The 22,961-nt window shown below is 45.5% G+C and overlaps 1 protein-coding gene across 1 annotated transcript; it reads right to left on the bottom strand.

Moving 5' to 3' along the window:
* Positions 1-426: 426 nt before the first annotated feature.
* LOC311104136 (trinucleotide repeat-containing gene 6B protein-like) lies at positions 427-21,238 on the bottom strand. Its single transcript, XM_084145819.1, has 21 exons — positions 20,959-21,238; positions 19,295-19,382; positions 18,999-19,020; positions 18,441-18,809; positions 15,571-18,297; positions 15,328-15,483; positions 15,048-15,232; positions 14,862-14,924; positions 8,263-8,421; positions 7,883-8,011; positions 7,487-7,639; positions 7,145-7,255; positions 6,746-6,944; positions 6,264-6,419; positions 5,953-6,120; positions 5,683-5,826; positions 3,829-3,921; positions 3,457-3,672; positions 3,182-3,252; positions 2,571-2,710; positions 427-2,216 (listed from the first exon to the last, which is right to left on the bottom strand). Exons 2-21 carry the CDS (start codon positions 19,349-19,351, stop codon positions 1,652-1,654), a joined length of 5,883 nt encoding a protein of 1,960 aa, XP_084001945.1. The 5' UTR covers positions 19,352-19,382; positions 20,959-21,238; the 3' UTR covers positions 427-1,651.
* Positions 21,239-22,961: the final 1,723 nt, after the last annotated feature.

Below are 22,961 nucleotides of genomic sequence, written 5' to 3'. Positions count from 1 at the left end.
TGTCACTTAAGGTGCCCAAAAGGCTAGGGCCGGCTCTGACTGCAGGTGTGGATGTGGGTACTCAGACCCACAAGCCACTGCAGCCCCTCATGATGAGTTCAGATTTTTTGTGGCCCCCACCCCCATCAAAGTTGCCCATCTCTGGTTTTGCATGTCTGGCTTTTCACATACAGGATTGAAATAATACTCAATACTGTCACACTAATTGTACCACAACATGGTAGATCACTGGAGAAGCACAGGTTTCTTACAGGCTGTGGCTTGTACAGTAAATAGGATTGGTTAAGATGGCAGAGCAGGTGGACACAGGCTTATTTGAGTGTGTGTGACGTGGACACAGAAACCTGTGCGTGAAAGGTGTTGAGACACCGGTGGATAAGAGGCCATTCTGTATAGATGGACAAATCTCAATGACCACAAAACAAGTAGAAGCCAATACTTTAATCTTTATTATTAATCTTGTTCTTTTTGTTTAAATAAATTTTCCTTTGTAAAATCTCAAAACGAAACACTGAACAGGAGTGTTAAAGCCTGTCTTAATTTAAAACGATACACAACAAAACATAAAAACACACGGTAACTATTTTCTGTGTCTTGTAAACAACCCCCCACCACTCCACAGTTTGATAAGATTTGGCATGTCCTTTTTTCAATACATATGCCTTCAGCTCTTTGTCATTAAAATGTTATTTTTTATTATTGCAGTTCGGACGATAAAAAAGACAGTCTGCAAAAAAATCTTAAAATGAGAAAACAAAGCATTAGTGCCAATGTTCTTGAACACAGTCAGCAGTATACCGAATGCACTCAAAACATACTTTTAGATCTTCTGTAAGCAGCCTCGCACACTACTCATGACAGGCAGTAACATGCACACATACATTATCCTCACACACACAGGGGTTTTTCCCACTTGGTCTCATTCGCACTCATACACACACACACACTGAGTATTCCACACACAGTATCCCACTCTCTGAGAAATGCAACGTTGCCTCATACTGCCAGTTTCAACAATTATCATAGTAACAGTAACACACGTGATTGAGAGAAAAACAACAGTAGGAGGTCAGCATTTGAAAGGAACAATTACATTTCAGTATTCCATTTTTCAAAATAAAACAACCATACAAACAGAAAACTAACATACACAGTAAGATACAGTTCTGTCATCAATCAGAGCAGTGTGTTTGCATGTGTTTTGATTCAGTCTCCATAAGGGACATGAATGGAAACTGCAGGTTGTCCTGCATCACGTAGAGTTTTCCTATATGATGCGAGTAATGCTGTTACAGTGCCCATCTGTCTGAAGGCTAGTTAATATTTGGTGTGTGCATGTAAGTCTGTCATCAAATCACCTACTAAGCACAATGCAATCCAGCCAGTCTCTCAGACTGACAGACTAATTTTTCAGGTTCAAGTCTAGCAGTTGAAATCTTCATCTGTGGAAAAAGGCCTTATACACATCTAACAGTCCCTGCATTTGTTTATATAATAGCTTAAGTCTGGCCATGAGAATGTGTGTAAGCATGTCTCACATTTCTGCTTGTGTTAAACGTGGTTATATATTGTAATTTCTATATGTATTTATGTGTGTTTCCCAGTGTATGTTGTGTCAGTGTGTCTAAATATATACTTATGTGAAGGTGTGTCAGATGGAGTCAGCCCCTCCTCCCAGCAGGTCACCAGGCAACAGGGCAGCTGGGCTGCCCATTTGGTGCCTGTCCTCCATTTGGGGTGCACCCCACAGGCTGCTGCTGGAGTAACCTGGGGTCACACCCCCCCAGAGCCCAGACCTCCCTGCCTCCACCCGTCCCACCCCACCCCCTACCCCCTTCCCAGCCCCGTTGGCGCTCCACTGAGCAAAAATACCAAGCCCAGGTCCTTGGGCTGAGGTGGCCTCCGGAGAGCTGCCCGTACCATCCAAACTTTGCCAGCCAGAGCTGGAAGGCCCCACACTACCCAGAACCCCTCCTCCCCCACTGTTTCCACCCGAATTGTTTCCTGCTCCTCCTCCTACTGCTGCTGCTCGTTCACTCCCCGGGGAGCCCCCTCCGCTGTTTCCCACCGCTGTGCGCGTTCCTGACGAGCCCTGGGCCGCCCCTGCCCCTGGGCTGGCCCCCTCCGTCCCTCCAACCTGGGAATGTGCAAAATAGCGAGCCACTTCCTCATCACTCACAAACTCCGCCAGGATTGTGGTGTTACCCAGAACGCACCTGGAGAAAACAAAAATAGGGCCATTGGCTTAGTCTAGTGTCCTTTAGTAAACAGGTGAAGTAGTAGACATTTTACATTAACTGAATGGTCATCAGGCTCTGATTCAGCATTATAATCTGAGAAGACTTGTTTTTAAAAAGAAAGTACTTTGTGTGCGTAAATGAAAAAATGCTCAAGACTGCAACAAATATATTAAATCATTGCAATGATAAAATCGAGCAATTACTACTTTTGAAAACATGCTGCATGGAGATTACATTTCAGCACATTTGTACATCTTTTATTAAAGGCGTTAAGCATGACACTAGGCAGCAGCCCGGTGTGTGTTAGTGTGTCGAGGGGTAGTAGCCTACATGTGCAGTGCACTCTGGGCCTTTGCTGCTTCCTGACGGGTGCTGTAGCGAATCAGGGCGCTGCCCTGAGTCAGGCCGAGGTGAAAGGTCAGCAGGGGGCCGTGCTGCATACAGATAGTCCGTAGTGTGGAGCCATCTATCTGTACGGGAACGGAAAACTTAAAATGAGATACCAGTGTGTCTGTGGTGGGCAAGTGTGAGACTGTAAAAGGGCGGGCAGTAGAATTAAACATTTTCCATCCTGTTTTTCCCTGAGCAGCCCTTTCATGCCAAAGCCATTCATGCAATCCTTAATTGATTAAATGGATCAGCCAACTTCACAATCCAATAACACTTGGGTCACGCATGATACCAGCTCATTTGCATAAGATACACCAAAGGAGAATGCTGATGAACAAGAAATTATTATTTAATGTATTCAAATTCATGCCCACCTCTCTCAATGGCCATTTTGTTTAACAGCTGTGATAAATTCCGCTTCGATGATGGGTCAGAAAACATAAAATTCTGAATCACCCATAACATAATCCCCGGGCCCCCTTTCCCCCCCTCATCCTTCTACTCATTGGTGCTAGTGCTAACATCTTTATCAATTCTCTCCCTGTCTGTACCTGAGGGGTGAGGTTGCTGAGCAGCAGCCAGCAGCTGCCTCTGGAGGCCACACCATCACTCCACGCTGAGCCTACGGAGGAGAGAGGGCAGTCAGAAACAAAGGGTACTCTTTGAATCTTTTTTCTGTTGTAAAGCCAGTGAGTGTACACATGGGTATCTAATAAATATCTTACTACAATGAGTTCTGAAAACCAACAGCTATAAATGGTTCCGTATCAAGTTGGCCAGGAAACATAAAAATCGCTACAGGGTTGTTCCAGAGATATAATATTACCTGTCCCAAATCTTGAATCCTGACTGGCTCCGCCCTCTCCCCAGCCCCTGGCCAACCGTGGGGCTCCGCTGCCCCATGGGGATGTTAAGGCCTGTTTCTGACTGGTCAGTCCAGGAGGGGGGCGTGGCAGCTGGGAGCTGACGCGATTGGTCTTCCACGGCTTGTTGTGTCCAATGGGCTCTGGGGGCCAGCTGGGTTTGTACTCAGAGTACTTTGCTGAGGAAACAAGCACAACTTTCAACATACCAAATAAATGACCAAGGGAAATATAGCTAATTTTTATATATTATCAATTTACAGAGCTTTGGTTAGAAGCTCATTCTTTCAAACATGAGACTTTAAAGCTGTTCATATATTAGAGAGTGCCGCTACCTGTGCTGTGTGCATTGCCAAGGGGGCTGTCTGAGGCACTGTAGGGCCAGGCACCTGGTGAAGGCAGCAAGGTGTTGAGGGAGGGGTTTGGCCCTGTGAGCGAGCGAGCGAGAGAGAATGTGTCAAGAAATACTGCAATACAACATATGGCGTGCCTAGGGCTGTGGCGGTCACGAAATTTAGTCAGTCAGTGATTACCAAGCAATTAACTGTCGGTCTCACAGTAATTGACAGTTAATTAACATAAGCACATTTAGCATCTCCTGGCTTCCACACATAGCCTACAAGCCACTGATGCAGACCTTTGGAATATCTACATTTTAAAAAGTCTAATAGATCCATGTAATATTGCCTACACCGTCACAATTTACATTGACATTTTAGTCATTTAGCAGACGCTCTTGTCCAGAGCGACTTAGTTTATTTAAAATTTTTATACTGGCCCCCCGTGGGAATCGAACCCACAACCCTGTCGTTGCAAGCGCCATGCTCTACCAACTGAGCTACACGGGGCCATAATAAATCCATTATTTATTTTAGACAGGTCTAAAGTAGCATGATATGAAGAAAATGTAATCTCCCGGAGTGCTGCGTGCTCCATCACGTGATCGGGTCCTTCTCACAGGCTACAAGTGAAGACAAACACATTGGGGAGGCAACTGTGTGCGTCCTTATCCAATTCCGAGGTGCATATTGAAGTTATTGGAAGAACTGTCCACATTTACTTTTCGTCAGCCAACAAGATGAGTAGGCCTAACAAACACCAAAAGCACTAGCCTATGTCAATCTACTATCCCCAATAGTACAAAAGTCTACCTATTCTATAGCGGAAAAACACCATTATCAAAAATGACCGCAAATGCAATTATTTATGTAATGCTTGTATTATAAAAAGGTGCATTTTTATGAGGAAAATTATCTTCCCCAATCTTGAAACTCACGTGCTGCTTATGTATGCCAGTTAGGCTCTACACCCCTTGTAAAGTGGATTAATGTGCTTAATTTTAAAGAAGTTATTTGGCAACTTTAGTTGTGATACAAACCTTATTAAAACATATAGGACTATGAGCTAGGCTACATGAGGTGTGCGACTATGATTAGAAAAAGTCGCAAAAAAAAGGCATTGTTTATGCTGGGCATTCACTTATCATTCACAGGTGATAATATATAATTCACAAGTGATAGGCTAATATTGTCACCCATCAGACTATTCTTGATTTAATCTTGTCTTTACATATAATAAATCATATAATTTGTGAAATTCGTTTTGATTTAGAATGGACCATTATCATACACCTGTATCGAAACAGGGGCAGCGAGAAATAATACATGTCATCTATGCACTTAAATAGCGAATGGAGGATGCTTTTCCCCGTGGTTTATTTTCATGCCAGCCAGGTAGGCTATACTCCTGTTGTAAATATAAGCAATGTGCGTAATATTTGGAAAGTTGAGAAATAAATATAGTAGGCCTAACCTATAGAAAGCTGATCCTCCTCTATTTTCTCACGCAATTGCATAGCCAATTGAAATGTTGCGCAACATGAGCTCATGGGCTCTCATGAAGTGTTTGATTAGATTTTCAAAATTATTTGCATTGATGTCAGAGTGATTCCAGGGACAATAGAGTGCTGAGTACCAGGTAATTAGCAAGTTTGGTAGGCTACTAATGACCATCAGCAGCATCAGAGCTTGGTGAAGCCTAATTACCGTGACTAAACAGTCACGTGGAATTTGACTGCCTTCATGACCGCCGGTGTGGCGGTAATACATTCACCGCAACAGCCCTAGGTGTGCCAATAGGTTTAATCTCATTCAATACTTATACAGAAGCAGTGATTACACAGTGAGTACCTGTGTTGTCTCGCAGTAACTGGTGGTCAGAGTCGCTGAGGCTGGAGGGTCCAGGGGAGCCCAGCACACTGCTAGGGGTCATGTAAGGGTCAGACTCCGGGTCGGCACTCTGGATTCCTTTCCAGGGCACTCCGGGCTGGAACTCTGTCACCGCAGAAACCACAGGAAAGACTAGTGAGCTTGGCAATATTGACATTCTTTGCTACTGCAATGTTTCATATGTGCATTTAAATTGTGCATTGGGCACTTGGGGTACTGAAAGCAAGTTACCTGGGGGCCAGCTGGATGTCCCAGTCATGGTGCCCATCTTGCTTCCAGGGGTACGGTGCCAGTTGTCAGAGGGGCCCTGAGGGGGCATTCCCAAACCATCAACCCCAAGCAACTCATACTGTGAATATGGGGAGCCCCCTCGAACTTTCATGGGCATGGGTAAAGGACCTGCAATAGCACACAAGACAAAAACAGAAATACAAATAATTTTGGTCAGTTTGACATGTCATTTCCTTTTATGGCTTTATATTGGTATGATTATTCATGTCAATAGTATCTCAATAGCAAGCCATTGGATTTTAATGACTCACCATTCTTGTGTTGGGCTGTATCTGGGGGAGAGGGGGCCGGAGAGTGACCCTCCATCATCCATTTGAAGCGGGACTGCTGCCCTCCTCCTCCATCCTTCACCCCCCCCACCATGGAGCCCAGCTCCAGCCCAGACAGATTGCCTCCGGGAGCAAGCCCTGAGATACCGGGGAAAAACATGGTCAGATGTCACAGCCTGATGGTTCATTCAATGCAGTCATGAGCAAAGGTGATGGCTGTGTTGATAAAACTTGGGCCAGTGTAATCCCCCTGAAATCGAACACCACGGAATAGGGACTAGGTGATTTCAATGAAAGACTTTCATCACGGCAACAGTGATATAGGAGCTACTGTTTACACAAATTAGTTGGATATGATTTAGTGATGCCTTGCCTTTGACCTCATACTGAGCAGACTGCTCTAAACAGAGATTGGACTGAGATGTTGGAGAGATAATAACGAAGCCCAAACCTAAGCAACTTACCAGAGTACATCCCCTGTGTTTTGGCATGAAGATCTGACAAGGGCCCACCCATACCAGGGTGGGGCATGGAGTCTGCCATCGGCTGTTTTGGTGCCCCTCCAAGATGAGATGGGGACAGTTTAGAGCTCCCACTGCCGCCGCCTACCACTCCCTGTTGTTGCTGTCTCTGTTGTTGCAGAATAGCCATGATTCTAGCCAGCTATGGAGACATAGGGGAAGAGAAAAGATTGAAAACTACATACACAAACAAAACACTGCATCAAGAGACTAAAGACAAGCTGGTTAGCAAGCTACTACATGCTGAAAGTCTAGCACAACTATTGCATCTAATATTTAAATTAGTCTGAACTGCTATGTGTATAGTGATAAGGCCCTACACTACTATGGGACGTTCAGTACCTGCTGTGGATCAGGCTGCTGGCGTATAGGCTGGGGCTGGGGGAACTTCCTCTGGTTCTGCATAAGCTGCTGCTGCTGTTGCTGCTGCTGCTGCAGGAGGAGCTGACAAGCCTGGGGGGGTGGAGGAAGGTATGGGGGTTGGCAGGCATTGTAAGTAGTTTGACTATTCTATTCCACTGAGAGAGACAGTGTGGTAGCCGTTTTACAGTGGCAATTACTTGATATCCAATCAAGATTCATTAAAGTCAGAAGGAATTACTGAGCAATTTGGAAAATTGTGATAAATGGTGCTGATTGCACAGACAGCCTGAATCACAACACCGAGGCAGAGACTATATTTACCAGGTGGAACTGCTGCACATGGGGGTAAATGTTACTAAGCACGGCAAGTTGCTGTGGGGAGAGCTGAGGTGGGAACACCCCTCCGCCGACACCTCCAACTCCTCCAACACTGCTGCCAGGAGAGGGAACCTGCTTTAGCATAGGGCCTGGCACCTGCAACGTGAAATAAAAAAATTAAGCATCAACATTGTGGACACTGGATAAAGAAAAATGCTCTCTTGGATATAGAATGCAGAGTTTTGATAGACAACCTGGCCAATATTCCAAAAATGGTGATCTAAGAAGGACAAGCTAGAAAATATTGTTCTTGACTGTTAGAGCACTTGCTCATACCCAACGTGGAACAACTTTCAAAATAAACAACATTAATATTCATGAGGTACACAGGTAACGCACCTGAGCAGACAAGAATTGATGAGGCACTTGTCCGCGTAACCCTTGGGAGGGGTTCATGGGATGCATCCCAGGCTGGTGCATTCCCCGAGGCATCCCACCGCTGCCACCAAATACACCATGACCACCCATCTGGAATAATGGATATACAGAAGAGTACAGTTAAATATGAAATTATAAAAAGGAACAGTGAGAGCTGATAAAAGGAAAATATCTATAAAGTTAGTTGACAGAAAAAGGTAGTTGATGTTAGCTGGCTAGCTAATGATAACGTCAACATGTCTAGCCTCCTCCACCTAGGCCAATCGACGGACCATGCAAACATTGCTTAGCACAGCTTCAAGGACACCTTGAACCCTTTGACAGGAGTATGACTCTAATACCTTGTCACTGTAAGGCCCCATGTCTCCAGGCCCCATGTCTTTGGAACTGGGCATACGGTAGCCTCCTCCACCTCTTCCTCCTCTCCGCATTTCACCATTGTAGTCGTTCATCCCTCTCTTATCTCCTTCCAGCTTTTTATCAAGACTCAAGTCCTCGCCCTATTAAAAAAAGAGTAGGAAGCATGAGTTTTTACTCACCAAAGTAACAACAGTGTGGTCAAAGACTTAGTAACTTAGTTGTAGTCACGATCTGGTTAACTATAACTACAAACATGGTTATGTTTTAGCTTTTAAAACATATTTATTAACTTATTTAAGTATATCTTCGGAACTACCCATTTCTCAACATCATATGGAGAATCGGTGCTACCTAGCTAGTTCCAGCTGGCTAATGTTAGCTACTAGCTATGCTAGCATGTAATTACATTCCAAACCATGGTGAGATACTAAGTACATCCACGAAGAAGAAAACGCATAAATTCATGCAAAAAACTGCAACGCCTCTCCTCCTGTGTGTTTGGTGGAATATGGGAATCTACTGTATGCGGTGCTCATTTCACCCCGGAGGACTTCGATGGCTTAGTATAACCAGTGGAAGGCAGGATTCGGAATAAGACTGACTGAAACCAGGTGCTGTGCCGAGTGTTATTTGTGAAGCCTGCTAGCTCCATTTCAGGGTTCCCCTGTAAAGGGTTTAAACACTGTTTCCCATGATTGTTCAATGAGCCATAAAACAATTAATGAACATGCACCTGTGGAACAATCGTTAAGACACTAACAGCTTACAGACAGAGGCAATTAAGGTCACAGTTAAGAAAACTTAGGACACTAAAGAGGCCTTTCTACGGACTCTGAAAAACACCAAAAGAAAGATGCCCAGGGTCCCTGCTCATCTGCGTGAACGTGCCTTAGGCATGCTGCAAGGAGGCATGAGGACTGCAGATGTGGCCAGGGCTATAAACTGCAATGTCCGTACTGTGAGACGCCTAAGACACCGCTACAGGGAGACAGGACGGACAGCTGATCGTCCTCGCAGCGGCAGACCACGTGTAACACCACCTGCACAGGATCGGTACATCAGAACAGCACACCTGCGGGACAGGTACAGGATGGCAACAACAACTGCCCGAGTTACACCAGGAACGCACAATCCCTCCATCAGTGCTCAGACTGTCCGCAATTGGCTAAGAGAGGCTGGACTGAGGGCTTGTAGGCCTGTTGTGAGGGAGGTCCTCACCAGACATCACTAGCAACAACGTCACCCATGGGCACAAACCCACCGTCGCTGGACCAGACATGACTGGCAAAAAGTGCTCTTCACTGACAAGTCACGATTTTGTCTCACCAGGGGTGATGGTCGGATTCGCATTTATCGTCGAATGAATGAGTGTTACACCGAGGCCTGTACTCTGGAGCGGGATCGATTTGGAGGTGGAGGGTCAGTCATGGTCTGGGGCCGTGTGTCACAGCATCATCGGACTGAGCTTGTTGTCATTGCAGGCAATCTCAACGCTGTGCGTTACAGGGATGACATCCTCCTCCCTCATGTGGTACCCTTCCTGCAGGCTCATCCTGACATGACCCTCCAGCATGACAATGCCACCAGCCATACTGCTTGTTCTGTGCGTGATTTCCTGCAAGACAGGAATGTCAGTGTTCTGCCATGGCCAGCGAAGAGCCCGGATCTCAATCCCATTGAGCACGTCTGGGACCTGTTGGATCGGAGGGTGAGGGCTAGGGCCATTCCCCCCAGAAATGTCAGGGAACTTGCAGGTGCCTTGGTGGAAGAGTGGGGTAACATCTCACAGCAACATGGGGGATTGGAAGTGATGCAGACAATTACATTGATAGAAGATGCAATATTAAGCCGATCCATTCCCCCCCCCCCATTTTTTTTTTTTTTTAATAAAAAATAAAGATTTTTAAAAAACAAATAAAATAAACAAAATGCCAAAAAAATACAAAAATAAAAAAACATCTCACAGCAAAAACTGGCAAAATCTGGTGCAGTCCATGAGGAGGAGATGCACTGCAGTACTTAATGCAGCTGGTGGCCACACCAGATGCTGACTGTTACTTTTGATTTTGACCCCCCCCCCCCCCCCCCCTTTGTTCAGGGACACATTATTCCATTTCTGTTAGTCATATGTCTGTGGAACTTGTTCAGTTTATGTCTCAGTCGTTGAATCTTGTTATGTTCATACACATATTTACAAAATAAAACGCAGTTGACAGAGTGAGGACGTTTCTTTTTTTGCTGAGAAATATACACACACACAGTACCAGTCAAAAGTTTGGACACCTACTCATTCAAGGGTTTTTCTTTATTTTCTACATTGTAGAATAATAGTGAAGACATCAAAACTATGAAATAACACATCTGGAATCATGTATTAACAAAAAAAGTGTTTTATATTTGAGATTCTTCAAATAGCCACCCTTTGCCTTGATGACAGCTTTGCACACTCTTGGCATTCTCTCAACCAGCTTCACGAGGTAGTCACCTGTAATGCATTTCAATTAACAGGTGTGCCTTCTTAAAAGTTCATTTGTGGAATTTTTTCCTTCTTAATGCGTTTGAGCCAATCAGCTGTGTTGTGACAAGGTAGGGGGGTATACAGAAGATAGCTCTATTTGGTAAAAGACTAAGTCCATATTTTGGCACGAACAGCTCAAATAAGCAAAGAGAAACGACAGTCCATTATTTTAAGACATGAAGGTCAGTCAATACGGAAAATTAAGAACTTTGAACGTTTCTTCAAATGCAGTCGCAAAAACCATCAAGCGCTATGATGAAACTGGCTCTCATGAGGACCGCTACAGGAATGGAAGACCCAGAGTTACCTCTGCTGCAGAGGATAAGTTAATTAGAGTTACCAGCCTCAGAAATTGCAGCCAAAACAAATGCTTCAGTGTTCAAGTAGCATACACATCAACTGTTCAAAGGGGACTGTGTGAATGAGGCCTTCCTGGTCGAATTGCTGCAAAGAAACCACTACTAAAGGACACAAATAATAAGAAGAGACCTGCTTGGGCCAAGAAACACGAGCAATGGACATTACACCGGTGGAAATGGGTCCTTCGGTCTGGAGTCCAAATTTGAGATTTTTGGTTCCAACCACCGTGTCTTTGTGAGACGCAATGTGGGTGAACGGATGATCTCTGCATGTGTATTTCCCTGGTGTTATGTTGTGGGGGTGCTTTGCTGGTAACACTGATTTATTTAGAATTCAAGGCACGCTTAACCAGCATGGCTACCACATCATTCCGCAGCGATACGCCATCCCATCTGGTTTGGGCTTAGTGGGACTATCATTTGTTTTTCAACAGGACAATGACCCAACACACCTCCAGGCTGTGTAAGGGCTATTTTACCAAGAAGGAGAGTGATGGAGTGCTGCATCAGATGACCTGGCCTCCACAATCACCCGACATCAACCCAATTGAGATGGTTTGGTATGAGTTGGACCGCAGAGTGAAGGAAAAGCAGCCAACAAGTGCTCAGCATATGTGGGAACTCCTTCAAAACTGTTGGAAAAGCATTCCAGGTGAAACTGCTTGAGAGAATGCCAAGAGTGTGCAAAGCTGTCAAAGGCAAAGGGTGGCTATTTGAAGAATCTCAAATATATTTTGATTTGTTTAACATTTGTTTACTACATGATTCCATATGTGTTATTTCATAATTTTGATGTCTTCACTATTATTCTACAATGTAAAAAATAGTAAAAATAAAGAAAAACCCTTGAATGAGTAGGTGTGTCCAGACTTTTGACTGGTAGTATATATATATTTATTTATTTATTTATTTATTTGTATTGTTCATTGTTGGACATAAGACTAAAAATACCAGTAAAACAGTTCCAAATGATTTAAAAAATTGGAAATCTGTTCAAGTATTCCCACGCATAATAAAGAGACACGTGATCGTATAAAAATGTAAGCACGGTTTGAAATGATTATGTTTTAGTCAAACATTATATCGGTTTGGGCTTATCGTGGTCAATTTGCAGTCTACAAATTATTTGTAATTATGTTCCGGCCCCCCGACCATCCACTCAAGAAAAAAATTAAATAAATCGTCCCGCGGCTGAATCTAGTTGATGATCTCTGCTCTATTTCCTACCGGTACATAGTGTCAGCAGTGATGAGATAAACCGTGTAAATTCAATGTAGATTTACCTCACTATATCGCTATTCGATTAGCTAGCGGACTCTCCCTCTGAAGTCCTCTCCTTGTCTCTTTGATAGCTAACTCAGCCGTCAATTGTTAAGTCTCCACTCTGGCTTTTTTGTCATGTACTGTGGGTTCCTCCCCGTGCTAGACTAGTTGTTCTCTGGCTTACTACTTAGCCATGTCGGCCGTGGTGATTGGCTAGCTAGGCTAGTTAGCCGGCTAGGCTAGCTAGCAGGCTAAAATTACTAACTTTTTAAACTGGCTTGTTATGAACTGCATATACTGCTAACATTACTTGATAACTGGTTAGATGGCATTATGTATTTCCAAAACTTTGGTTTACTTTAATGTAGCTGTAAGCTAGGTGTTGACAGCAACTGGCTGACTCAAGCAGTGCTAACCAATGTTCCCTCCAAGACTGCAGCACAGCTCCCCCGGGACTGCTGCGCAGAAATATCAGCCCACAGAGAGAAGCACGAGACTGAACTTCACTCAACTTTCTAGAGCAGTGGTCACCAACCGGTCGATCGCCAAGGCATTACTAGTCGATCGCCAAACATTTCTGTAAAAGACCCAACGATAAAGCGTTGTGTTCCTTTTTTTTTTTTTGTTTCGTCTCGGGCTGTTGGTGGTAGGTGCACCCGATTCAGCTGGTCAGCGCGCCGGGTAGGCAAACTGTTGCCATTTTGAACCATTTCATGTGTCTGAAGGTACAAACTCAGCCTTCCCGGCGGGCCCAGAGAGCAAATCAAGTGCACTATAGGCCTACCGCTGGCCAATCGGATGGCTCAGATGACCGTGTCTACAGTAACGTAGCAGGCATAAAAGGAAACTACAGCAAAGTTGATACTGTGAGATTTCAAAACGTTTAAAACCATGACTAGCGAGAGACTCAACGAATACAGCAAAAGAGATTGTTTTTATGAGTGAGTTCATATTTAAGTTCTTACCTCAGCGCTGTCAACACTTTGTATTCAACACTTTTACAAGCCATAAAATGAGCGTTCTTCCCATTTCCACTCAGCTCTACAACAAGCACTGCAGCAGTAATGGATGAGTAGGAAAGTATCTGTAGGCTTGCGTTATTTTTAGCGGCTTAGGTCGTTTTTAATATCGAGGAATATTTCACTCTGTTCATAGGAGTAACATGAATTTGTGCAATTATGCGGTGCGACTCCAGTTTCGCCATCAGCTGGAAGACGGTGTCCCTTTTTGGTCAGTGTCAGTGGAGGAAATGGAGAGCGGAGGGATGTTGAGAGGCGGACCCTCAGTCTGCTGCTCTCTCCCTCCGCTGAGACTGACCATCAGATGCAGGCACCATCAGCCCAGTAAAATAAAATGTCAATGCTAATTATTTAAATGTATGCTCACTCAGCTGTGCCTCAAGTAATACAACAACGGATCTATTACCGGTGTGCTCATACAGCCTACCTCAAAAATGTCCCAAACAACAATGCAATGGCAGGGCAATTCAAGCAAAGCCAATATGTGGTGATAATGTATTGGGCCTATAGCTTACTGCACAAACCTGATTGCTACAGTAATGTTTTTAATTGGTTAATGTTGCATAGGCTTACGTTTTAAATACGTTTTTATTTTATTTTTATCTGAGCGGTAGATTTCGGCTTACATCTTGACTCAAAAAAGGTTGGTGACCACTGTGTGTCTAGAGTTTTCCCTGTTAACACTATCAACGTTTCCCTTTACTGTGGCAATTGTGATCAACGCAATATTAGCCGCTTCAATGCAACATACCAAAACAAAAACGAACTATGTAAGAGATTTTGTTGTAGGCAGAACGCATTGGAGTAGAATTCTATTGCATTGACACGCACTACTCAGCCCGTACCAGTGCGACATAAATCAGAACTGCAGTAGCTCTATAGGCAAATAGACCATTGCCATATATAGATCTGTGCCATTTACTTTGAACTGGACTGTGTTTACAGCATGAGCGGTCATGAGTAGATGGGCTTGTTTTGAGATCAAAGCGAGAGCTGCATGTTGCCACATTTTGTTCATATCCTTTGCTAGTTAGTGAGTTATTAGCCCAGTTATAGATCATTTGTAGTCAGCAATAGAAGAGTGATTGCTTCCAACAAGAGCACAAAACGACACAGGCTGGAATAAGCTAAGTAGCCAATAGGCAGAAGGTTTGCATTATAGGGAATAGGCTGCCTTGCCGGGTCCTCCATATTATGTCACACCCCTCAAATGTTTTTTCCGGCATGACTTCGGCATTCTGATCAGTTTTATGTAATAACTTGAAAAACAGAAAAACTGAGGTGAAACTTTGCATTGGGACTTTTGATGCGTATTCTAATGCAAATCCATATGTTACATGTGGTTATGTTTATGCTACCTACCCTTCAACAGATAAAATGCATCATCACCATCCTTTCTTCCGAGACATAAAAGGGCTTACCATGAGTCCCATATTTTGGAATTGTCGTGTCATGGGGTTCATCCAGTGGTCTCCACCTCCACCCTTTAGGGAACAAACACACAATGTAGCGAAACATAATCCCTCAATCAGAAAGATATCTTTCATAGATCAACAGATTAGGACATAAAAACAAAATTGAGCAAGCAGACCCTAATCACAACATACCTTGAGGTTGCCTCGCCTTCCCCCGGGGCCTTGCCCCCAGCCACCAGAGTTGTAGTTGCTGCTGCCCTGGGAGCCTGTGCTGTTCCAAACTCCACCAACGTCCTCCTCCTCATCCCAGCTGGAGTGTCGAGAGGCTGGAACAGGGCCCTCTCCTTTGCCCCAGCTCTCTTGCACTGACTTTGAGCCTATGGGACATGCAGAGAGGGGTCATGCAATGTCCTAAGGAGCAACAACCAACAACACGTTTGCCTTACAATGAAAACTAATTGAAGTGTCTCACCAGATTTGGATGAGGGGTTTCCCCAACCAGCGGCTTTGCTTGAGTCGTCTGGGTCTCCCCAGCCAGATGGTGCGTCAGAAGTCTGCCCCCAGGAAGCAGTGCCATTATCCACAGATTGTCCAGCGAGGTTGCCACCCCCTCCCCACATACCTGGGCCTAGTAATACAGAGAATACCAGATTAAGAAAATCTGCCGGATATTCACATTTTTGGCAATTGAAGGAAAAAATCTGGCATCTCTTACCCATTCCAGGTTCATTGCCAGGGTTTGAGTCCCGGTTAGCTGGGATCCCAGGCTGTCTCCTTGGTGGTGGCTGTTGTACGGATGTTGGTGGACCCTGTTGAGCATGGCCTTGAAGTGGCGGTGGCTGACCAGAGGGGGCACTGTTTTTATCCCACAGGTTCACATTCTTGCTGTTGTAGCAGGTGGGATCGCCCCAGGCAGAAGTGCCATCGTCAATCTCCATCTTGCGGCTGATGGACTGAGGGGAGGGCTCCTCCCAACCGCTGGGCTCAGGAGCCTCAGCAGGCCCAACGGGGATCTGAGGGATGGGGCCAGCAGTCCAGCCTGAGCTTTGGTTCTGATTCTGGGTGGGAGGACCTCCTGACCTGCCTAAGCCTCCTGGTGGCTGTTGGGTCTGTGATTGGTGTTGCTGTTGATTTGGGGCTTTCAGTGTTGCCGCTTGGCTGTTTGGTATCTGTGCCGAATGCGGCTTCATGCTCCAGTCCTGGTGCGGTTTGCCACCCATGTCACCTCCACCTCCCCAACCCCTCTGTGGGCCTCCCTCATCTAGGTTACCCCAAGACCCCTTGTCCGTGTTGCCTCCACCTCTGCCCCTCCCTTCCCCCCAGCCTCCACTGACTGTCTTGGGTTCACGCTGCATCCAGTCGCCTCCCCCTCCCCCTCTTTGTCCCCATCCCTCCCTACCCATCTCTTTCCAACCCCCTGCAGTCCCTTTCTCCTCCTGACCACCTCCCCAGCCACTCCCTCTTCCGCCACCCTGTTCTCCAAAATCTCTCCAGTTACTTCCACCGCCCCCTCTGCGGTCCCTCCCCTCCTGCTCCTCATTGCCCCAGCCTTTGTCTTGGCTCTTTGAAGTACTGATGTCGCCCCAGCCTCCACTCGTCTTTCCCTGGCTGCCATCAATATCTTCCACTGGCGTCCTAGAGGCAGCAGAATTCTGCATGTTGGATGGTGGAGCACAGGTTGGCTCGTCATCCCAGCCACCCCTTGAAGGTACAGGGCCAGGACCAGTGTTCATAGTAGGCATGTGGGCCCCAGCAGATGGATCAGTAATTGCGCTGTTGCTTGCGGGGTAAGTAGAAGCCCGACCAGTAGAATTCACGGCTTGAGATGGAAATGCAGGGGAACTGCTTCCCTCACTTCGACTGGCTGCTCCTGTATCCAGGTCCCAGGCCACATTCTGCTGTACCTGGGTCTGCCCCCATCCGGTGTTGGACAGCACCCTGGGATCCAGGTCCGGCCGGCTGAGCATGCTCTGTAAGGCCACTTCAGGGTTGGGGGGTGGGTTGCTGGATCGGTGGCGGGAATGCTCCTGGTGCCGATTGTGACTCCCAGCCCTGGACCCTCCTCCACTGGAGGATGAGGGGCCTCCACTTCTTCTGCCACCTTGGCCTGCCCATTCCCCCACCACTCCGTCGTCAGCATCAACCCCTTTCTGATTGTCCCAAGCTCTTGTCATAGTAGCAAACGTTGGTGAGGCAGAGTCCTGGGATATGCCGCCACCACCGCCTCCGCTACCTCCACTGCTGCTGCTCTTGCTGCTCCCGCCTCCACCGCTACTTCCTATTGCTGGGTTGCTGGAACCCCTGACACCTGTCGACCCCTGTGTACCACCCCAACCCTCCTCTGTACCCCCATCCCATGCTCCCTGAGATACCACTGGGGTATTTGAGCTAACATCATTTCTCCTGACCCATGCCTCATCTCCTGCCAACCCTGCTTTCTCACCTTGGCTGCCGAAGTCCCACACGTTTGCCTCCTGCCCCTGAACTGCATCTCCCCCTTCTCTGTCCCACCCGTCAGTCTTAGAGGCACCTGTGTTGAGGTTAGAGGAGGAGGGAGGCAAGGCTCTCCATGAAGAGGAAGAGGTTGTGGAGGAGGACGAAGAGGCAGAGAGATTCCCGCTCCCTCCAACAACCCCACTGTCCACAAGATCTCTGCCTCCTTGATTTGGTCCTGCTCCGAGCTCCGGCCCCAAGCCCCCCCAATCCCCATGAAGATGCTCTCCATCCCTGCCAGGCATTTCATGGAGTTGGTGCTGATGGATAGCTTGATTCACAGAGGAGAGTGGATGAGTATGTGTGGTACTGGCAGAGAAGGAGGTTGTCATGGATGAGGGCACAGCTTCGGTGGTAGCTGCACCAACCCCTGTCGTTCCATCCTGCACAAGGGCAGGCCAGGCTGAAGGGTTGGCATTAGGGTTGAAGTTGGCACCAGGAATCCCACTGTTCACACTAAGAGGGCTCTCCTGAGTCCCAGGAAGAGAGGAGACTTTGGAATTGTAGAGCACTGGCCCCTCTGCTGTTGCTGCCGCGGCCCCTCCCATTCCAGGCTGACTGGAAGAGCCCCACACGACACCAGACAGGACACATTCAGTAAGTGACGAGGGGGAGGAGTGGGGTGGGGAGGGACTGTCTGAACTCCCAGCTCCTGCTCCTCCTGGCCTCAGCTGCTGTTGGGTGCATTTGTCACTCCGTGAGGCACTGATGTTGTTGGGGCCATTCAGCTCTGCTCCCTCGGTACCCGCTCTGCCCCCACCCACAATGCTGGGCCACTCCTCAAGGTCACTCCCATCCACTATCACCTTCTCCCAGCCCTGAGAGGGGTGCTGGCTGCCAGAGCCCACCCCCCATGTGGAATTTGCATAAGTTGAAGTAGAAGAAGCAGCGACTGAAGATGAGGGTGAGGAGTGAGGGGGTGAAGGAGAAGGTGAACCCAGATTGGGATCTGTAGAAAATGAGCAAACATACTTTGTTAACTTGAGGACCGTGTTTGGTTTAAAACAGCATGTTAATTACACTTGGACGAATATTCACTCTGCTGCCGACTTCAGATCCAAACCACATTTTTTCATTTCAATGTTGACCCACCTGTGGCTCCAGATGTGGTTGCATTGGGGGCCTCTCCCTGTGAAAGGGGGGGTGTGTCTCCCCTACCGCTGCCTCCCCCCAGCAGCATGCAGGACAGTGGTGGCTGGCCCCTCTTCAGAAGCACTTTGTGGTCCTGCTGGCAGCGGAATCGTGGGGGCACCTCTCTGGGCATGTAGCGCTGAGTGGGCTGAGTTCCGGTGGGGGGCTGTCCGTTGGCCACAGCCGTCCGGTTTGCATTGTTCCCGCCCGGAGGAACAACGAACCCAGCTGCAGGGCAGGGGGACGATGGTGGAGCGGGGCCAGGGCTGGGAGACACAGAGCCAGGAGTGGCTAGTGACTGCGTGGAGGAGGGCTTAGTTGATTCTGGCACTTAAGGAAAATGAAAAGAATGAACCAAGTCAATAAAGTCAAAGCTGCTCAACATTGGAATGCATCCTAATCATAATGCTATGCAACATAATTTAACTTGAATATTTCCTCTCATCATTATCTTGGTTGATGAAAGGAAGGGGTGTTACAAATGCTGTATATACAGGACTACATACAACAAAAACATACCTTTGACTTTTTGTTCAGTCACCTGAAAGTACAGAAGACTGTCAGTGCCATGAAACAGCCCACAGATTATCGTAATGAATGTCAAGCGCTAATACCACAAGCACCTATGGAGTGCAGGCCAAGTAAATAATTATTGCCGTCACGACTTCAACTAGAACACAGCCGGAACAGTGTGGCTCTGACTTTCAATGGGCCATGGAACTGGATCAAATAATTCTGTTTTGAGTAACATACCAGAGCACTCTGAATTATGTAGGCCTAATTTCCAGATGAAAAGTTGATATTATATCATGTACCTTCTGGGAAGCTTCCCTTTTCTTTTTATCCTCTTTCTTCTTTTTCTTGTCTTCCATGAACGGCTGTTCCCTTTCCTGATTCTCCTATCTGGAACACAATTAAATGGATGTGGGCATTGCTATTGGGCAATAGGAATCAACATCGAGTTAAATACATTTTCTGCAACTTGCCTAAAACGTTTTATCAACAGTTTATCAAAATGAACTCTTACACAATTAGTTAATGTCAGAACTATAGTAATAAGCAGACAACCTTGGCAAAAGTCTGTGGTAGCCACCCTGAATTATTCATCTGAAAGCAAACGATTACAACTCCAACCAACATGCAACACATGCACACCAACAGAGAGGCAATGTAAGACTGGGCAGTACCTGACTGGTCGATAAAAGAGAACCCGTTTGCTAGTAGAAATATGTAATTATCACGTAGGCCAAGGCCTAGCGAGCTAGTAGAGATGGCGAGAAGGTGAGTGTGTGCAGGATATCACGGGGTGGCATTTAGTTTTAGACCCCCGTTTGACTCAGCTTTACAAAAGCGCTCCACTGAAAACGCTAGTAAGCTGAAAATGTGGGGTCTTTTGAGTGTATGTATGGGAAACAAAAACAAAGCAAGTTCGCGCTATGGAAGGCATTTTGGCAATTTGAACAAGAGCTTGTCCAAATTGCGAAGTAGTAGTCTGTAAATACAATTTAAGGACAGCAGTAAAGTTTGTCAGATAAAAATAATTAGCTAGCAATCTAATGTTAGAGTAAAAACTAGCTATTTATTGACTAGTTAAACCATGTTATATGTGGATCTAAAGCAGCATTTAATAAAAAAAAGAATTCCCATAATAGCTAGCTACATTAGCTATGCTAGCTAGTGCCACTTAATACAAATCAGCTAGCTAGCTAGTAGAAGCTTGACTGGGGGTCTCGCTCTGACGTTTGCAAAGGCCTATTCCAGCCTCGAGCTCGAGTACAGAGAAGCCCCAAGCTGGACACCCGGTAGCGGTGGACTTGAAAAACGGACGAAACAGACTCCCCGTGAATAAAGTCACGCAACGACCCAAAAGTGTGTTAACCTAGCTAGCTAAATCGTCAAAATAATAGACATAAACTAGCTGTAAGATAGCGCTTTCGTGCGAGCGACTTTGACGTCGTTAACTACCGCTCCAAAAAGGTAAAGCCATGTAACTGGGGAACACGACGTACAACTGGCTTGCTAACCAGCTCCCATAGCTAAGCGCCATGCATAAAAATAACAACAAATACAAAATATAATAAATAAAAATACCCATACATTACATCGGCTACACAGATATACAGTTACCTAGCTGAGAACTCCGTGCCTAACGAAAATAGTTGTGCAATTTTTTAATTGAATTGATTGAGTTTCTCAAATAATTCATGCATACACACTAGACAACAATACTGCTTCATAGCATAACTTGTCTGTACAATCAACTGTCATTTCTGGACTGAAGTGACTGAAAAGGCCAAAGAAGCTACGATAAAACTTCGGTGACGTTCTCTGTAGCTAGCTAGATGGCTAACGCTAACTAGCTGTCGCTTATAACGTATGAAACGTAACAAGGTAAGAAAAAACCCAATAGCACACATATTTTACAACTCTGTAATAAACAACATAATGTTACAAAGTGTGAAATGTTTTAGTTACTCACCTCAGGAATCACACACAACATAAAGTACTTTATGAAATTCTTGCAGACCTAGTTAGCTAACGCTAGCTTAGCAATCTAACGGTAGTTCGAGGCTTTCAAGGCTAAACCGAATAAAAAATAACATCACCAAAAGGCGAAATGTTCATAATAGCCATATTCAGTTAACGTATAACCTTTCGGACGACTGTAGTTTTCGCTGTAAACTACACATGCATAACCTCTTGGTGGTTGCAAAGCGCTGTGAGATCGGTTAGTTTACTATCGGCCATTTTGCTTCTCTGTGCAGCTGTGTTGTTGACCAGAGGGAGGGATGGGGGGGCTGGATGCATATCTGCACTCTGCAGCAAGGGGGCGTATTCTCTCCCAGGCGTGACGTCATTTACATCCAATTAGCCAGAGTGTTATCAGAGATGACACAAAGTTGTAAGCCAAAGCAACAGTACAGCGCCATAGCTAGACAGTGGAAACTGAACTACCTCTGCCGTAACTCAGTGAACTTAGATATTGCACAAAAAAACGATTCAAAAACCTAGTCCATTCTCATCTTTGATTTACATTCAGCTCCTGAATGAGAATAAGTATAATCAATGCATTCCCTCTTCAATTCAATTTCAATTTAAGGGGCTTTTATTGGCATGGGAAACATGTGTTTACATTGCCAAAGCAAGTGAAATAGATAATAAACAAAAGTGAAATAAACACTAAAGAATTAAAAGTAAACATTACACTCACAAAAGTTCCAAAATAATAAAGACATTTCAAATGTCATATGTCTATATACAGTGTTGTAATGATGTGCAAATAGTTAAAGTACAAAAGGGAAAATAAATAAACATAAATATAGGTTGTATTTACAATGGTGTTTGTTCTTCACTGGTTTCTTGTGGCAACAGGTCACTAATCTTGCTGATGTGATTGCACACTGTGGTATTTCACCCAATAGATATGGGAGTTTATCAAAATTGGATTTGTTTTCGAATTATTTGTGGGTCTGTGTAATCTGAGGGAAATATATGTCTCTAATATGGTCATACATTTGGCAGGAAGTTAGGAAGTGCAGCTCAGTTTCCACCTCATTTTGTGGGCAGTGTGCACATAGCCTGTCTTCTCTTGAGAGCCAAGTCTGCCTTCGGCAGCCTTTCTCAATAGCAAGGCTATGCTCACTGAGTCTGTACATAATTAAAGATGTCCTTAATTTTGGGTCAGTCACAGTGGTCAGGTATTCTGCCACTGTGTACTCCCTGTTTAGGGACAAATAGCATTCTAGTTTGCTCTGTTTTTTTGTAAATTCTTTCCAATGTGTCAAGTAATTATCTTTTTGTTTTCTCATGATTTGGTTGGGTCTAATTGTGTTGCTGTCCTGGGGCTCTGTGGGGTCTGTTTGTGTTTGTGAACAGAGCCCTAGGACCAGCTGGCTTTGGGGGCTCTTCTCCAGGTTCATTTCTCTGTAGGTGATGGCTTTGTTATGGAAGGTTTGGGAATTGCTTCCTTTTAGGTGGTTGTAGAATTTAACGGCTCTTTTCTGGATTTTGATCATTAGCGGGTATCGGCCTACTTCTGCTCTGCATGCATTATTTGGTGTTTTACGTTGTACACGGAGGATATTCTTGCAGAATTCTGCATGCAGTCTCAATTTGGTGTTTGTCCCATTTTGTGAATTCTTGGTTGGTGAGCGGACCCCAGACCTCACAACCATAAAGGGCAATGGGTTCTATAACTGATTCAAGTATTTTTAGCCAGATCCTAATTGGTATGTCAAATTTTATGTTCCTTTTGATGGCATAGAAGGACCTCCTTACATTGTCTCTCAGATTGTTCACAGCTTTGTAGAAGTTACCTGTGGCGCTGATGTTTAGGATGAGGTATGTATCGTTTTTTGTGTGCTCTAGGGCAACGGTTTCTAGATGGAATTTGTATTCGTGGTCCTGGCAACTGGACCTTTTTTGGAACACCATTATTTTTGTCTTACTGAGATTTACTGTCAGGGCCCAGGTCTGACAGAA

The sequence above is a fragment of the Coregonus lavaretus genome (genome assembly GCF_964263955.1).
Source record: "Coregonus lavaretus genome assembly, chromosome: 28".
NCBI lineage: Eukaryota > Metazoa > Chordata > Actinopteri > Salmoniformes > Salmonidae > Coregonus > Coregonus lavaretus.
This window is presented reverse-complemented; position numbering and strand designations above follow the sequence as displayed.

Bases quoted from the DNA above. Each gene is read 5' to 3' on its own strand.
- LOC311104136 (XM_084145819.1), bottom strand. From the start codon at position 19,351: ATGGAAGACAAGAAAAAGAAGAAAGAGGATAAAAAGAAAAGGGAAGCT. The intron at 8,012-8,262 runs GTATTAGAGTCA...CCATTATTCCAG, and splicing joins TGGGGCCTTACAGTGACAAG to ATGGGTGGTCATGGTGTATT. The intron at 3,673-3,828 runs GTAGCGGCACTC...TTGTTTCCTCAG, and splicing joins TGGCAATGCACACAGCACAG to CAAAGTACTCTGAGTACAAA.